At 36.0% G+C, this 14,229-nt stretch overlaps 1 protein-coding gene across 1 annotated transcript; it reads right to left on the bottom strand.

The window, feature by feature from the left end:
* Positions 1-341: 341 nt before the first annotated feature.
* Positions 342-14,134, bottom strand: LOC129000802 (integrator complex subunit 9-like). Its single transcript, XM_054427813.1, has 13 exons — positions 14,014-14,134; positions 13,119-13,310; positions 12,667-12,869; positions 11,873-12,077; positions 8,052-8,185; positions 7,058-7,170; positions 6,635-6,815; positions 6,018-6,150; positions 5,278-5,380; positions 3,929-4,146; positions 1,371-1,577; positions 963-1,163; positions 342-506 (listed from the first exon to the last, which is right to left on the bottom strand). The coding sequence occupies exons 1-13, from the start codon at positions 14,020-14,022 to the stop codon at positions 384-386; spliced, it is 2,022 nt and encodes a 673-aa protein (XP_054283788.1). The 5' UTR covers positions 14,023-14,134; the 3' UTR covers positions 342-383.
* Between the last annotated feature and the right edge of the window lie 95 nt (positions 14,135-14,229).

The following is a 14,229-nucleotide window of genomic DNA, read 5'->3' as shown; positions in this document are numbered from 1 at the left end:
TTAGTTTCCTTGTAGCAGCAAACCTAGGTACTCGTTAAACCTAATTTTATTTAAATAGATCAATTGAAAATCAATTCAGCCAAATGGAAATTCGCTTAGACGGCAGGTTAGCTGCGGCGGGGGTATTTTTTTATATAATTAAATAAGTATAGATATGATTAGGCTATGAATTGTTTATTTTTTATTCTCATATAAAAATAGCCGAAGTTGATCTGAAAAACAGTATCGTACAAGAAAACACTCATCAGAACCAATTTTATCCATAACTTACAGTAGATTTCCTCAGCAAATTTTTATAGGCCTACATAGTATAAGAAAAAAAAAACACAAATCCTAAAAACAGATTTTATTTACAAACATATTTACACTGAGCAGTTCAAAGTTCAAAACTTGTTGAGGCACTGCAGCAAGATACTTCTCAGCTTAAGTCGCAGGTCTTGATCAGCGACTCCGCAGTAGATATGGGTAGAGTTGTCATCTATCTGAATCAGGGTGTCATGCTCTTGCTGAAACCAACGGACATCAGGTCGTTAGTGTTGTTTGAGTGGGAAAGTTCAGCATTAGTACATATAGTTACTTTTATTTGATTTATTCACAGACCAAACTAACACAAGACAAAAATCTACACTACCACAGATGAAGTTTGTAAACTTTACACTTCGTTGGAAACCATAAACAGCGTAAACTGTTCAATTACTGCTTTTCACTCACATTTTATTAGTAATGGTAAAAATCAAAACAAAGAGAAAAAATAGTATGCCACAAATTTAAGTTTTTATATATTAGTGGGAAGTTTTACTGTTGGGGTCGCTTAAATTAGTTTGGCCTAGGGCCGCAAGTACCCTAAACACTGCAGAAATGTATGTTTTTGGTACAGGGACACACTTTTCTACAATATTGGTTTTAGGACATTATGAGAATATAACAAACCCAATACAGGCCCACGTCAACTTTGAGCTCACCAGATGAATGATAAACCCAGTCCGGCGTGGCTCCACCTTAGCGTCAGTGATACCCTCTTGGTTGAGCCGCTGGACAAACTGGTCAATCTCCAGTGGCCCGTACTCGTACTTGAGGTTTCTCATTGGCTCCCCTGGGCTCCTCAACCGAGGCCCTGCCACCCCGGAGCTGGTAGTGGCTGTGTCATCCTCTCCTTTCAAAGACTATAGAAAAAAATATGAAACATCAATTGGTAACTTGCTCTGAAGAATCATTTACATTTACACACAAACAAACAAACACAATATCTGGGTATTTGATTGACTGCAGTGAGAGAATAACACAAAAATGTCATATAACCGTTGGTTGGAAAATTGAGACTCTAACTTAAGTAAATTGACAAATAAAAAAACCTTGAATGTCCCACTAACCTGCAGTATATATCTATTGTCTTTAACAAGTAGTTTGCCAGTGACACTGCACACTCCGACGCCATTCTTGCCTTCCACAGGCACAAGCTCCTTGGCCAACTCAGGATCCAGCTGTACACGAGCCTTGACACACTTCACCGGCAGCTTCAACACGTCTCCTCGCTTGACTGACAAGATCACTGGAGCCGTCACTTGTTTGCGATCTCCCTGCAACAGACAAAAACTTCAAAGCACAAGTACACAATGGGCATTGTCAATTAATTAATATTGTTATTAATCGTCAAATATAGTAATAGTTTACACAACAATCGGGTAAAGTGTTAAGGACACGAGGAGAAATTTAAGGTACGAGCCTTGGTGAGTGCCTTAAAATTTTTTACGAGTGTCGTTAAGACTATTTACGCGAGACTACTTTACCCAAGACAGTTTTGTTTATAGCCCCTCACTGAGAGTGATGCAACACTCATTGTACCAACCACTCATTAACAATTAAATTGATCTTAACAGCTGATAAGTTGACGTTTGAGGCATTACAATTTTACTTCTTTTCTCTCACTCCTTGAACCTCTTTGGTCCGATACTTGAATTGTAAAGTAAAATAAACAATACTGTAAAGTCTATCTTTTCAATTCTAAGAACTTAACTGAAAAGGCCAGTTTAAAACAAGGTTGTAGGTAATGGTGTTTTAGCTTGTTATAAACAGAAATAACACCATTTTAATCACAGTTAATCAAAATCAATAGACTATTTCCTACAGTCACCCGACAAAGTTGGCTTCCTTGTACTGTTTATAGTACAGAAAGCTGCTAATTGCTGCATATTTATACTTTTCCGTACGGTTTATACTTTGTCGTACGGTTTATACTTTGCCCACATCAGGATTCAAAGGAAACAACACAAAACAGCGTGGTTCTATTATGCACGTAATCCGTGTACACTTGGAAATAGGTTGGCAACACTTAAAGATAATAATACTATGAGCGGCTGATTGACTATTATAACTATGATTTAACCTGTCATTTTGTGTTTATAGTTTCGGTATTTCTGAACTTTCTGGACTTTTCTTTTAAACGTTTTTAAAACATTCCTACGATCTTAATAAACAAAAAAATACCTTAAAAGCATTTTTTTATGCACGGAAACCACTTCAAATTACAAAAACATACGGAACTATATTCTCAAAACGCGGAGCACCTTTCTTGCCGAGGAAAAATAGCGGAGTGATACGGACCGGGTACTACTTTCTCTAGGGCACCTATTTGTGTTGCCAGCTGAACCTAAAAACAAGTTGTATAGTGTTTGAAAGACTAATTATTTATATGCTTTATAGTGACTGTAGGAAAAATATAATGTGTAACACGAGAGCAAAAGGCCTTTGCTGCACTCGAGATCATTCCCACATCAGGATTCAAACGAAACAACACAAAACAGCGTGGTTCTATTATGCACGTAATCCGTGTACGCTTGGAAATAGGTTGGCAACACTTAAACACATTATAAAACACATTATATTTTTCCTACAGTCACTATAAAGCATATAAATAATTAGTCTTTCAAACACTATACAACACGTTTTTAGGTAAACGTTGCTCTCGTGTGCAGCAAAGTGCCACTTTACCCACTAGTTACACAAATAACTATTGAGTCAAACATTTAAGCGAGGTATTTGATTAAATAAAATATTACTGTAGTGATGACTAGTGAAGAGTTAAGGATATACCCTGTATTCTTTTCAAATGGCTGATTTTGTTTTGGATAGGAATAAAAAAACTGTTCTAAATATTTATCTATACTGTACAGGTGTGCTTGCTCTTCCTATCCAAAACAAAATCAAACCCATTCTGGCCCAGAGCCCTTTGACAAGAAAATTTATTTAGGAAGATTGTGATTGATGTTACATATTCATATAACATAATGAGTGTATTAATGTTGTTTAGGGTTCAGGGACAGGACAAGATATAACTCACCACAATCTGCTCTTTGCTGATGACCAGATCCAAGCGCAGAGGGTAGTTCAGAGGAGGTTGTTCAGGGACAGGACAAGATAGGACAGATCAAGACTCACCACAATCTGCTCCTTGCTGATGACCAGGTCCAAGCGCAGAGGGTAGTTCAGAGGAGGTTGTTCAGGAACAGGACAAGATAGGACAGATCAATACTCACCACAATCTGCTCCTTGCTGATGACCAGGTCCAAGCGCAGAGGGTAGTTCAGAGGAGGTTGTTCAGGGACAGGACAAGATAGGACAGATCAAGACTCACCACAATCTGCTCCTTGCTGATGACCAGGTCCAAGCGCAGAGGGTAGTTCAGAGGAGGTTGTTCAGGGACAGGACAAGATAGGACAGATCAAGACTCACCACAATCTGCTCCTTGCTGATGACCAGGTCCAAGCGCAGAGGGTGGTTCAGAGGAGGTTGTTCAGGGACAGGACAAGATAGGACAGATCAAGACTCACCACAATCTGCTCCTTGCTGATGACCAGGTCCAAGCGCAGAGGGTAGTTCAGAGGAGGTTGTTCAGGGACAGGACGAGATCGAAGGACAGATCAATACTCACCACAATCTGCTCCTTGCTGATGACCAGGTCCAAGCGCAGAGGGTAGTTGAGAGGAGGTTGTGTGTAGCACTCGGGCAGCACAAGGTGTTGAGGCTTCAACTCACGTATCAACTTGTTTGCTTGGCTATAGTTGAGGCTAGTGTCTATGGGACAATGCAGCGCCTTCATGGCCACTGGCTGAAACGGAGCCAACGCCTCCAGGTACGGAAAGTCTGGCTCTATAAGTAGGAAAACAATGGAATTGATGTACTTTCAAATTTGCTGATTGATCCCCGATTTTCTTTAGAGTAGATACAAATAGTAGAAATAGAAAAACATTATATTACTGTAACTGATTGAGAAGCTTTTTCCAAGGGGATATATTTCAGTAGCAGTAAGTAGGACATTTTTAAATAGAGTCCTAGGACTTATTAATACACGATAAAGTCACATAGGGTAACACTGATCTTTTGTCCTAATGTAGGATTTTAGACATTATTTTGGCAATTAAGTGAAAGTAAAAGAAGTTCCACTCTATACAGCCTTTAATTGTATTCAAGCCTTTGGATTCTGATTTGTATTTGTAACTGTACATACAAAACACCAAATATCAGACTTATGAGACCAATATCAATCTCATAAAATCCTTTATATTCTAACCAGCTAGTGACTTATGGTTAGTATAATCATAATCAATGATAATCATAATCAATTAATTGCTCTTATCCATCCGCTACTTTTCTTTGATTAGCCTTGTTAGTTCCAATTGATTCGTATAATTTTTACCTATCAGATCTTGTTAGTCTTTACGAAGAAGGGATTGAATCTAAAGAGTTTTTATGAGGCAGTCAGTCTCGTCAGAGAAAGGCTAAGATAATATGATTAATTTTAATATGAAGAATAATTGAGGCTTTAGCTGCTGAAGGGACCTAACTCGTGATGCACCCTTATAGATGAGATTTGCAATTTCGCTTCTTAATGTCTTATAGTATGATTTTTCTGACTTGGAAAGGTGTATTTCAGTTTGTTTGGTTGGTATGACTCTGAAAGCCAGCTGGTGTCACTAGGCCCTTTTAGCATAGACCAGAGTGCCAACACCCAGCACAACATAACCTAAACAAGGTCTTTAGTGTAAAACTTTAGGACGGGCCCTTTGAAAGCAGAAGCACTATTTTTCTTCCTCGTGTCTTCTATTATAATCTTTGATAATTTGGCATGGTTTGTTTGGTTGGTATGACTCTTTAGATCAGCTGTCACCCAGCCCTTTGAGCATAGACGACTGCCAACGCAGACAGCTAAACATAACCTCTAAACTTTAACAGCGATAGGCCCATCTAGCAGCTACAGCCTCGACTGTAAATGTTCCTGACCAGTAAATATGATGGTGTGATGGGGGTTAGATGCCCACATCTCCACAAAGTGAACAGCGTCTCCGAACCTTAGGCTGGGATGGCCACAGAATACAACACATGGCTGGAACATAACAAAACATCAATTGTAAATTTAACCACTTTACAATTGTAGAGGCAAAGCAGCTCGATTTTCAAGCTGAGCCTAGTGACCAAGCACAAAGTCAAAAAAATTGAGCCGAGCTGATTAGCAATTATTATGACCTACTTATGGGATAGGAAAACAATATAACATCGCAGAATTTAATTCATTAGGCAAGCAAGTTTCTTTCAAACCTTTATTCTCAGCTTGTGGGCATTGCAGGGAAAATCTATGCATACTGTTAGAAAGACATTTGCCCGCAGACGTGCAGAATACCTTTATAAATTAAAATAGGCTCAAAGATAAGCACAAAAAATAACAACTTATAACAATAATATAGACGGAAAATCAAAACAAATGGAAGAAATTCCAATAACATGTTTTATTTGCAGCGTGGGGTGAAAATAGAGAAGTCTGTATATTACACATTTTTGGTCGAGTTTTCGATCACTGGACAACCTTTAGCAATAAATAGTTAATAACTATCATGGCCCATAGAATACCATCACTACACATCTTCTTTTTTAACTACAAAGGAATTCTCACTAAACGTTTTTCAAAGTATTTATTGTAGGGGGTAAGCCCTGTAAATATTTTGACTATTAAAAATACAAAATACCTGACGGAAGTCGGTACTGAATCCCTCGTCATAGATGTGTTTGAAGTGCTTTAGTCTGCCGGACTTGATAAGCTGGGCGTGAGGGAACGGCTCCTCCGGCAGGTACACCTTGTTCTGCTTGGCTTGCGACAACCTGTCAGAGATCTTGGTTGAGTTAAATACCACATACAATATGTTCATCTTCTTGTTAATAATACGATGATTATTTCAACCAATCATTAGTCAAAATAGCAGGTCTTGTTCATTCATCCTTGTCAAAAGTATTGTAAATTATTATTTTTTTTTTTAAGGGTACCAAGATGGAAAGGTTAGATTTTGAGAAAAACTCTGTGCAGCTAATCCATTGCTTGATTAAAGAATGTTTACAGTTATAGAGTTTTTAACTAGTTTAGCTAGAACAAAAAAAAAGAAATACAGTTTTTTTATTTTTCCAGGCAAAGTTAGGACCACATGGACCTTTCTTGCACTTAACCTTAAATTAGTTTAGAAGTCAGAGGTTCAGAAACCATTGAACACTGTAGTGTGGTAAAAGGGTATAATTTGTAAAGAGAATGCCGAAAAGATTGATGAATTGAATAGCTTAAGTTGCCTCCGACAATTCTTTCAACTAGACTCACCACTCAGCCAGAATGTTGGAGTAGGCGATGGAAGTGTCTGCTACAGGAGAGATGAAGAACATCGGGGTATTGGCCAGATTGACATTATCCAGATGAGTGGATAGACATTCAAACAGATCGTAGACAGTGCCGGACACATAGCAGGGGATCAGCACACTGCCGTTGTTGCGAATAGTGGACGCTGAAACAATAAGAAAGTGGTATAGTAACAGGGGATGAGCACACGTTTGTTTAAGAATTGTATTTAAGAATTAGGCTTAACAATAATTGTTAAGAGGTACACATACCTACAGTCATACAGAGTTCGCCCAGCATGCTGTCAGGGTTGGCTATGGGAGTCTGTGTGAGAGCCGTCAATATCAGAGTGTTGCTTTGTTTAAGTGAGGCTTCAATAATAGTAAATAAATGTTAAGAGGTACTGACCTACAGTCATACAAAGTTCGCCCAGCATGCTGTCAGGGTTGGCTATGGGAGTCTGCGTGAGAGCCGTCAAAATCAGAGCGTTACTGTGCTTGAGTGAGGCTTGGTCCATTGGTCTAAAACCAAAAAGAAGACAATGACTACAGATCAACAAAACAGTTACTTGCAACGTTATTGCAAAACACTGAACCCCATTACTGTACTGTGCATAACAAATATAAATTTAAATTGTACCAATCAGGTAATACTATTATTATTAGTCACAAGTGGCTCAACATCTGAATCTGTCAGCACAATTTGTATGGGTTTAAATTATTATATTTTTCTTGAAATAGCCCAAGCGCCGCATTAATGCAACATTTCAGTTTTGTTTTTGTCTTTAGGTGAAAGTAAGTAAAAAAAAACAGATTTTTCAAAAACAGTTTATAATTGAACAAATATAAAAGCTAGGCCTACATAGGATAATGAGGTTTTGCTACAATGGTAAATTGTCATAAAATAAAATGAATTATAGTGTTCAAAGCTTATAATGAAACAAATCAAAAATATACGTAGGCTATTAACGTTTTGTAACAATAGTTAATTGTCTAATTATTGTATCATATGACGTCACCAATCATCATACCCACAGGCCAAGCGACACAGATGTGCAACAGACATCCTTGTAGACCACTGCAGAGAATTCAGGGCCTTCAAATAGACCGTTACAAAGATATAAGTACTTCAATAACATTGGAACACCTACACAAATATGCGACGGCAGTCTATGGGTAGAAACCGGCCTTCGCAGGTCCATATGAATGAAATTTTTGTACTATTGCGTTAGCAAACATGTTAAAACTATTAGTAGGCCTAGTCAACATGAAAAGACTTCAAAAACACCATATTAAAAAATGATACTCCTCGAACAAGAAATTTAATTCAAACCCTTCTTACAAATATACGTATAAAATCGTATCTCATTTAAATTTCCTTATGAAACAAAAATGTGCACTACCTGGGATGAGTAGTGAGAGTAGAAGAGCCACTGACATAAGTGATCTTCTCATGATCAGAGGAGATCACCCAGTTACTGCTGCCCAGACAGTAGCCAGAACTGACCGGTGTGACTCGCAGTGATCCGTACACATCCTGGCAACAGACAAAACTACAACATTAGACGACACAATCTCAAAGCAAAACAATACATACTTTGTTATTATACCGACCTCACTGATAAATCCACTTCCAAATAAGATTTAATTAGTTTAAATAATAAAATATTTCTAACCTAACCTAACCTAGGGGTGGTTAGGTTAGGTTAGGTTATAATTATTAGGTGTGGTCGGTATAATACCATAGTACCAAACAATATAAACAAGTCCTCTAACACTACTTTACAGATGAACTTGTTAGTCGAGTAAATATAGGCACTTGAGATAGAACAAATTCCAACAAATGGTTTTTCGACGGTTTTTAGTAGTAATAGGTGTAGAAAGTACCAGGAAAAAAGTCTACCAAAATCGGACAACCGGAAGTCGGGTTTTTCCAAGATGGCCGCCGTGAGGCCCTCAAATCGACAATATGACTGCAAATTCATCGATTCATAGTTCCAGGATTGGCCGATTTCCACGAAAATTGGCAAACACATGTAGAACTTTATTTCCAACCTTAAATATGAAAACTAGGCAGACAAAGTAACCCAAAGATGAATTTTCAGGGTATTATGTGCTTAACAAATAAGTTTTTTTACCTCAAATATATGTTTTTCTAATATTTTGAACAAAGTTTGTTATAATTTCAAATTTATTTTTTCACCATTAGATTCAACACAAAAAACCTAACAATTTAGTATATAAAATCGTTGTTCTGCTTCAATTTGTTACAGAGATATTGAACGTAATAACTTTAGTATGTTTTCTTGCCGAGATAGCTCAATGTTAATCTTATGGAGAATAAGCATAAATATTAATATTATTTTTAATTAAACCTATATAGATAAGACTTTTTGTTCTTCTTCATATTACTGTATCTGTTTTAATATTTTTTTACTAAAAATTCCTTTTTTAGCAGTTACCATTGCAGCAAACCTACGTATTCAGTTCCTCAGTTTTAATCATAAAGAGAATAAGCAAAAATCAATTTTTTTATTAGTCCGAGAATTATAGAATATTACCTTAAAAAATTGCAAGAAAACGTTTTATGGTTTTATGTTATAGTGTTGGGTATGCAGAGTAACATAGTAAAAATTGCCAAAAATCGGTCTACTGGAAAACCCCTAGAATCAAGATTTAATATTACGGATTTTCTCAACATTGGAAAAATTAAAACAAAATCCACATGCATTTTCATTGATATTAACTTCAGACTACCACTGATATTTATTGGGTGGTCATTTCTTCGTTTCGATAGGGAATGTGTTTTCGGCCGTCATTTTGGATCCCTCTATTGGATATAAATATATTTTTTTTATGTAATGACAGTGTCATTTCAATAGGGAACGTGTTTTTGGCCGTCATCTTGGATCGGCCATAACGGATATAAATAATTTTTTTAATGTAATGACAATGTTGTGACACATTATTTTAAACTAGATTTTCACGCCCATTCCATTGCCAAAATGAGTTTTTAAATATTTTTTCTCGTTTTAAAGATATCTTCAAACGAAAATTCTCCTACATACATTTCTTAAGAACGTTTCGTATTTTGAACATTTTTAAGATTATTTTTTCTTATGTCTCCAGTAGGCCTACATATTAGAGCTTGCAGTTCGTTCTAGCCTTAAACATTTAGTGATGTAAGGGCTTTTATTTGAGCTATTGATCATTAAAATCTGACGAGTTAGAGACTAGTTTCCAACCCTAACAAAATATTAAATTTCATTTTTTAGAAATAAATTTTTATTAAAATATTTATATCTCGGGTTCTTAATATGCCACCAAGTTCTTTCTGGTTTCATATTACTCAGTAAATGTTTGGGTTATTTTTTTTAATCACCAAATAAAATGTGACAGATTTAATATGGGTCTGTCTTATTTAACAATAATTAATTTTTTTTCGAGATTTGTCTTTAGTTTAAGACATATACAACCAAATCGAAAAATAACTCCCAATACTCTTTATAATCTTAAAAGATTCATCAAAGTATTGACTTTTACTGTAGTTATGGATTTTTTATTGGGAGTTATTAGAATTGGGGATATATGTAGCCTACTAAACTAAAGACAGATTTCAAATGCAAATAATCTAATATTAAATTAAGGTGCATGACTCATTTTTTATTAGTTAGTCTGATATTATTTAGTGACTAATAAAATAAAAAACCTAATTCTCTGCTGAGTAATTTGAGACCAGAAGGAACTTGGTGACGTATTAAGAACCCGAGATATAAATCATTTAATAAAAACTGATTTATAAAAAAGTTAAATTTAATATTTTGTTGGGATTGGTAGCTCGTCTCCAACTCGTCCAATTTTAATGATCAATAGCTCAAATGAAAGCCCTTATATCATTAATTATTTAAGAATGAACTACTAACTGAAGATAAGGAAAATAATCGTAAAAACTTTTCAAAGTACAAACTGTTTAAAACAAAAAATGTATTTAAAAACGGATTTCGGCAATGGAATATGCGTGAAAATCTAGTATATATAGTAATAATGTGTCACAATACTGTCGTTACAGCAACAAAAAATTATATCCAATAAGGTGGATCTAAAATGGCGGCCAAAATACGTTTCCCATCGAAATGAAGTACTGAACACCCAATAAATATCGATGTTGGTCCCAATTCAATATTATTTAGAAAATTGTGCTTAGGAAATGCTTATGGTATCTTTGTTTTCAAAATGTGTCCAATGTTGGGAAAATCCGACTCTGCACACCCAAAACTACAACATAAAACCATAAAACGTTTTCTTGCAATTTTTTAAGGTAATATTCTATAATTCTCGTACTAATAAAAAAATTGATTTTTGCTTATTTTCTTTATGATTAAAACTGAGGAACTGAATACGTAGGTTTGCTGCAATGGTAACTGCCAAAAAAGGAATTTTTAGTAAAAAATATTAAAACAGATAATGTGAAGCAGAACAAAAAGTCTTATCTATATAGGTTTAATTAAAAATAATATTAATATTTATGCTTATTCTCCATAAGATTAACATTGAGCTATCTCGGCAAGAAAACATACTAAAGTTATTAATTTCAATATCTCTGTAACAAATTTGAAGCAGAACAAAGATTCTATATACTAAATTGTTAGGTTTTTTGTGTTGAATCTAATGGTGAAAAAATAAATTTGAAATTATAACAAACTTTGTACAAAATATTAGAAAAACATATATTTGAGGTAAAAAGTCTTATTTTTAAAGCACAAAATACCCTGAAACTTCATCTTTGGGATACTTTGTCTGCCTAGTTTTCATATTTAAGGTTGGAAATATAGTTCTACATGTGTTTACCAATTTTCGAGGAAATCGGCCAATCCTGGAACTATGAATCGACGAATTTGCAGTCATCTTGTCGATTTGAGGGCCTCATGGCGGCCATCTTGGAAAAACCCGACTTCCGGTTGTCCGATTTTGGTAGACTTTTTTCCTGGTACTTTCTACACCTATTACTACCAAAAACCGTCGAAAAACCATTTGTTGGAATTTGTTCTATCTTAGAGGCTTTTTTGGGCTAAATCGACTCGTCTATGTATTGTTTTTTTGTTGTAGGCCCTAATCTACAATGAAAATATTTATCAAGTAGGCCTAATCAATTAAACATGTAAAAAATAATGGTGACCCTATAACTCATTTAACACTAATGAGTGTACTGAGCCAATCTACTTACCATTTTCTGATCATAGCCCAGGACTTGAATACGAGCTAAGCTCCGTTGCACCTGTACGAGGCTATACAGTTGCTGCCAGTTACGAGGTTTGTTGCTAGCCTCGCACAAGGGGGGTGGCATTAAATGGAGAAAGTCTTTCCAGTGGCTCGCTAGAGATGCTTTCGGGCTCTGCTCTATGTACTGGACCAGCTCTTCTAGATATAGTCTAGAACAGGAGGGGAAAATAGAAAAGATTTACATGTACACTATGCAATTTGTGGAAATGAGTTAAGATTCATTACTAAATTACGCAACTAAATTACCATGGAAGATAAATAGTTACGACTGAACCTTTTCACATAGAAATGTACTGTTTGTTGTAATGTCATCATTGGTTGGCAGTTGGCACAGTCTAAATTTTCAGGCTGATCTAGATTTTATCCAAGAGAATTTTTTTATTGCACTTGAGTTTGGAAGATTGATTTCATCACCGGTACATGAGTAGTACTCAGAACTGATCTTTAGTATGGAAGTAAGAAAATTTAAATGTTCATACTTTCTAGTGGATATTGAATAGCAAAGTGGACGTAAAATGATTGGAGGGTAGTTTGAAGAGCAATAGAATTTTTATGAAGTGGTAGTGAATTAACGGAAACAACCTTTTCTACACAATTACCGAATTAACGTTTACCTTTTTTACAAAAAAGTAAACGGAAAAATCATATTTTGAAAACATATCTTTTCTGTGTGCTCAATGGTTTAGCTTGGTAGACAACAAAGTAGCCTATATTCTGTTAAACCAAATATCTACTGACCTGCCTATCTGCAAAGTAGGTTCAGTGCAGTAGACGATCCCATCAAACCCAGTTCCCTCTGTGATGAAGGGCAAAGCCAACATTGACATGTAGTTGGAGATGAGGATGACATCTATTTGGGAATAGTCAACTACTTTGGCCAAGGGTGGACAAAACTCTGGTGCAGAGTCAACAAATACTCGGCCGTTGCACTCCTTCAGCTCCTGGGAAAGTCATAAAGATCAATGAACATTAAAAGTTGAGTAAAACCTCCTACTGCCTCCTCAATCAAAGTAACCTGTTGGATCTTGGTACTCGGGAGAACAGAACTGTAGCTCAAAAGATGGATAGATGCAATGAATCCAAAACTCCAGCCAGTAATTTTGTCAGTTCAATGACATGGTCATCGCAAGAGATTCAAAATACTAAAGGGCCTAATCACTAGATATTTTCAAATATTTTACTATACTAACCCCCTCCAAATCTGGGTCAGCATTCTCACGAGGCATCCATGTAGGCAGGTTGTTGAGTCTGGCACTGTGGACGAGAGGCAGGGGGAGGAAGTTGAGAGCTGTGTGAGCAGACAAGCCGCAGTCTAGCATCAGAGTGATGCCTTTGAATGTCAAAACGTAACATGGCTTGTTGGGATGACTACTTAGGCAATACTGCAACAAGAAACAATGGTAAAATGGTAAAACAATACAGAGTTATTTAATGAGGTAAGATTTTGAAGTTGATGGATAAAATGTGTGGCTGGCTTGCATTCACCTTTTCAATTTGTTCAAATCCACGACTCATCAGATAGGCCACATAGACATGATGCATCGCATCTTTTACACACACACACAAACACATACCCATCCTAAACAATATCGTTTAGGTGTTCAGAGTTCTAAATAAATGTACAGGATAGATAAACAGAGCATACAAAATATTGGTAATTAGCCTACAAAATTTGAATAAACAAGGTAGAACGGATGACATAGTTTGGTATAGGCAGGATTGCCACCCGTCCCGATTCTGCCGGGACAGTCCCGATTTCGGTTCCTTATGCCCACATTTTTAATCCTATGTTAATCCGGGGGGAGGGGGCCATGTCCCGAATTTCCCCTAACCTAAGGTGGCAACCCTGGGTATAGGGGCCTTCTTACTTTATATTAAGATTAAGTTAAGGTTGTAAAGTTCTGTATTTAAGCCAATTAGTTTAAGCTTTTGATAAATTATATAATGGCCCATGTATGTACCATCAAAAAGCTAACAACCATTTGATTGTTTAATAGAAAGACTTAAATGTTAGTGCACTAAGATAACCTGTTCAAAACATCTTAAAATGAATATGCCTCTAACATTAAATCAGTAAATAGTTACCAATCTCATAGCTGAAATTGTTATTCAAGATAATGTCCGTTTAAAGATTATATTATAGCAAGTCAATTACTAGCACTTAAAATACATTTTTAACGTTTAAAACACCAATCACCAAAACACCTTTAGGCCGGCAATATAAAAAACATAACATAACCCTAAATTATAGAGTTTGTTTTGTTATCCATTAGGGATTTGACGTTAACTCTTCTTCTTCTC

The sequence above is a fragment of the Macrosteles quadrilineatus genome, unplaced genomic scaffold (assembly GCF_028750875.1).
Source record: "Macrosteles quadrilineatus isolate MER2022 unplaced genomic scaffold, UCM_ALF_1.0 Scaffold_8__2_contigs__length_117827958, whole genome shotgun sequence".
NCBI lineage: Eukaryota > Metazoa > Arthropoda > Insecta > Hemiptera > Cicadellidae > Macrosteles > Macrosteles quadrilineatus.
Note: the sequence above shows the minus strand (reverse complement) of the source record. Positions and strands in the feature narration are given on the sequence as shown.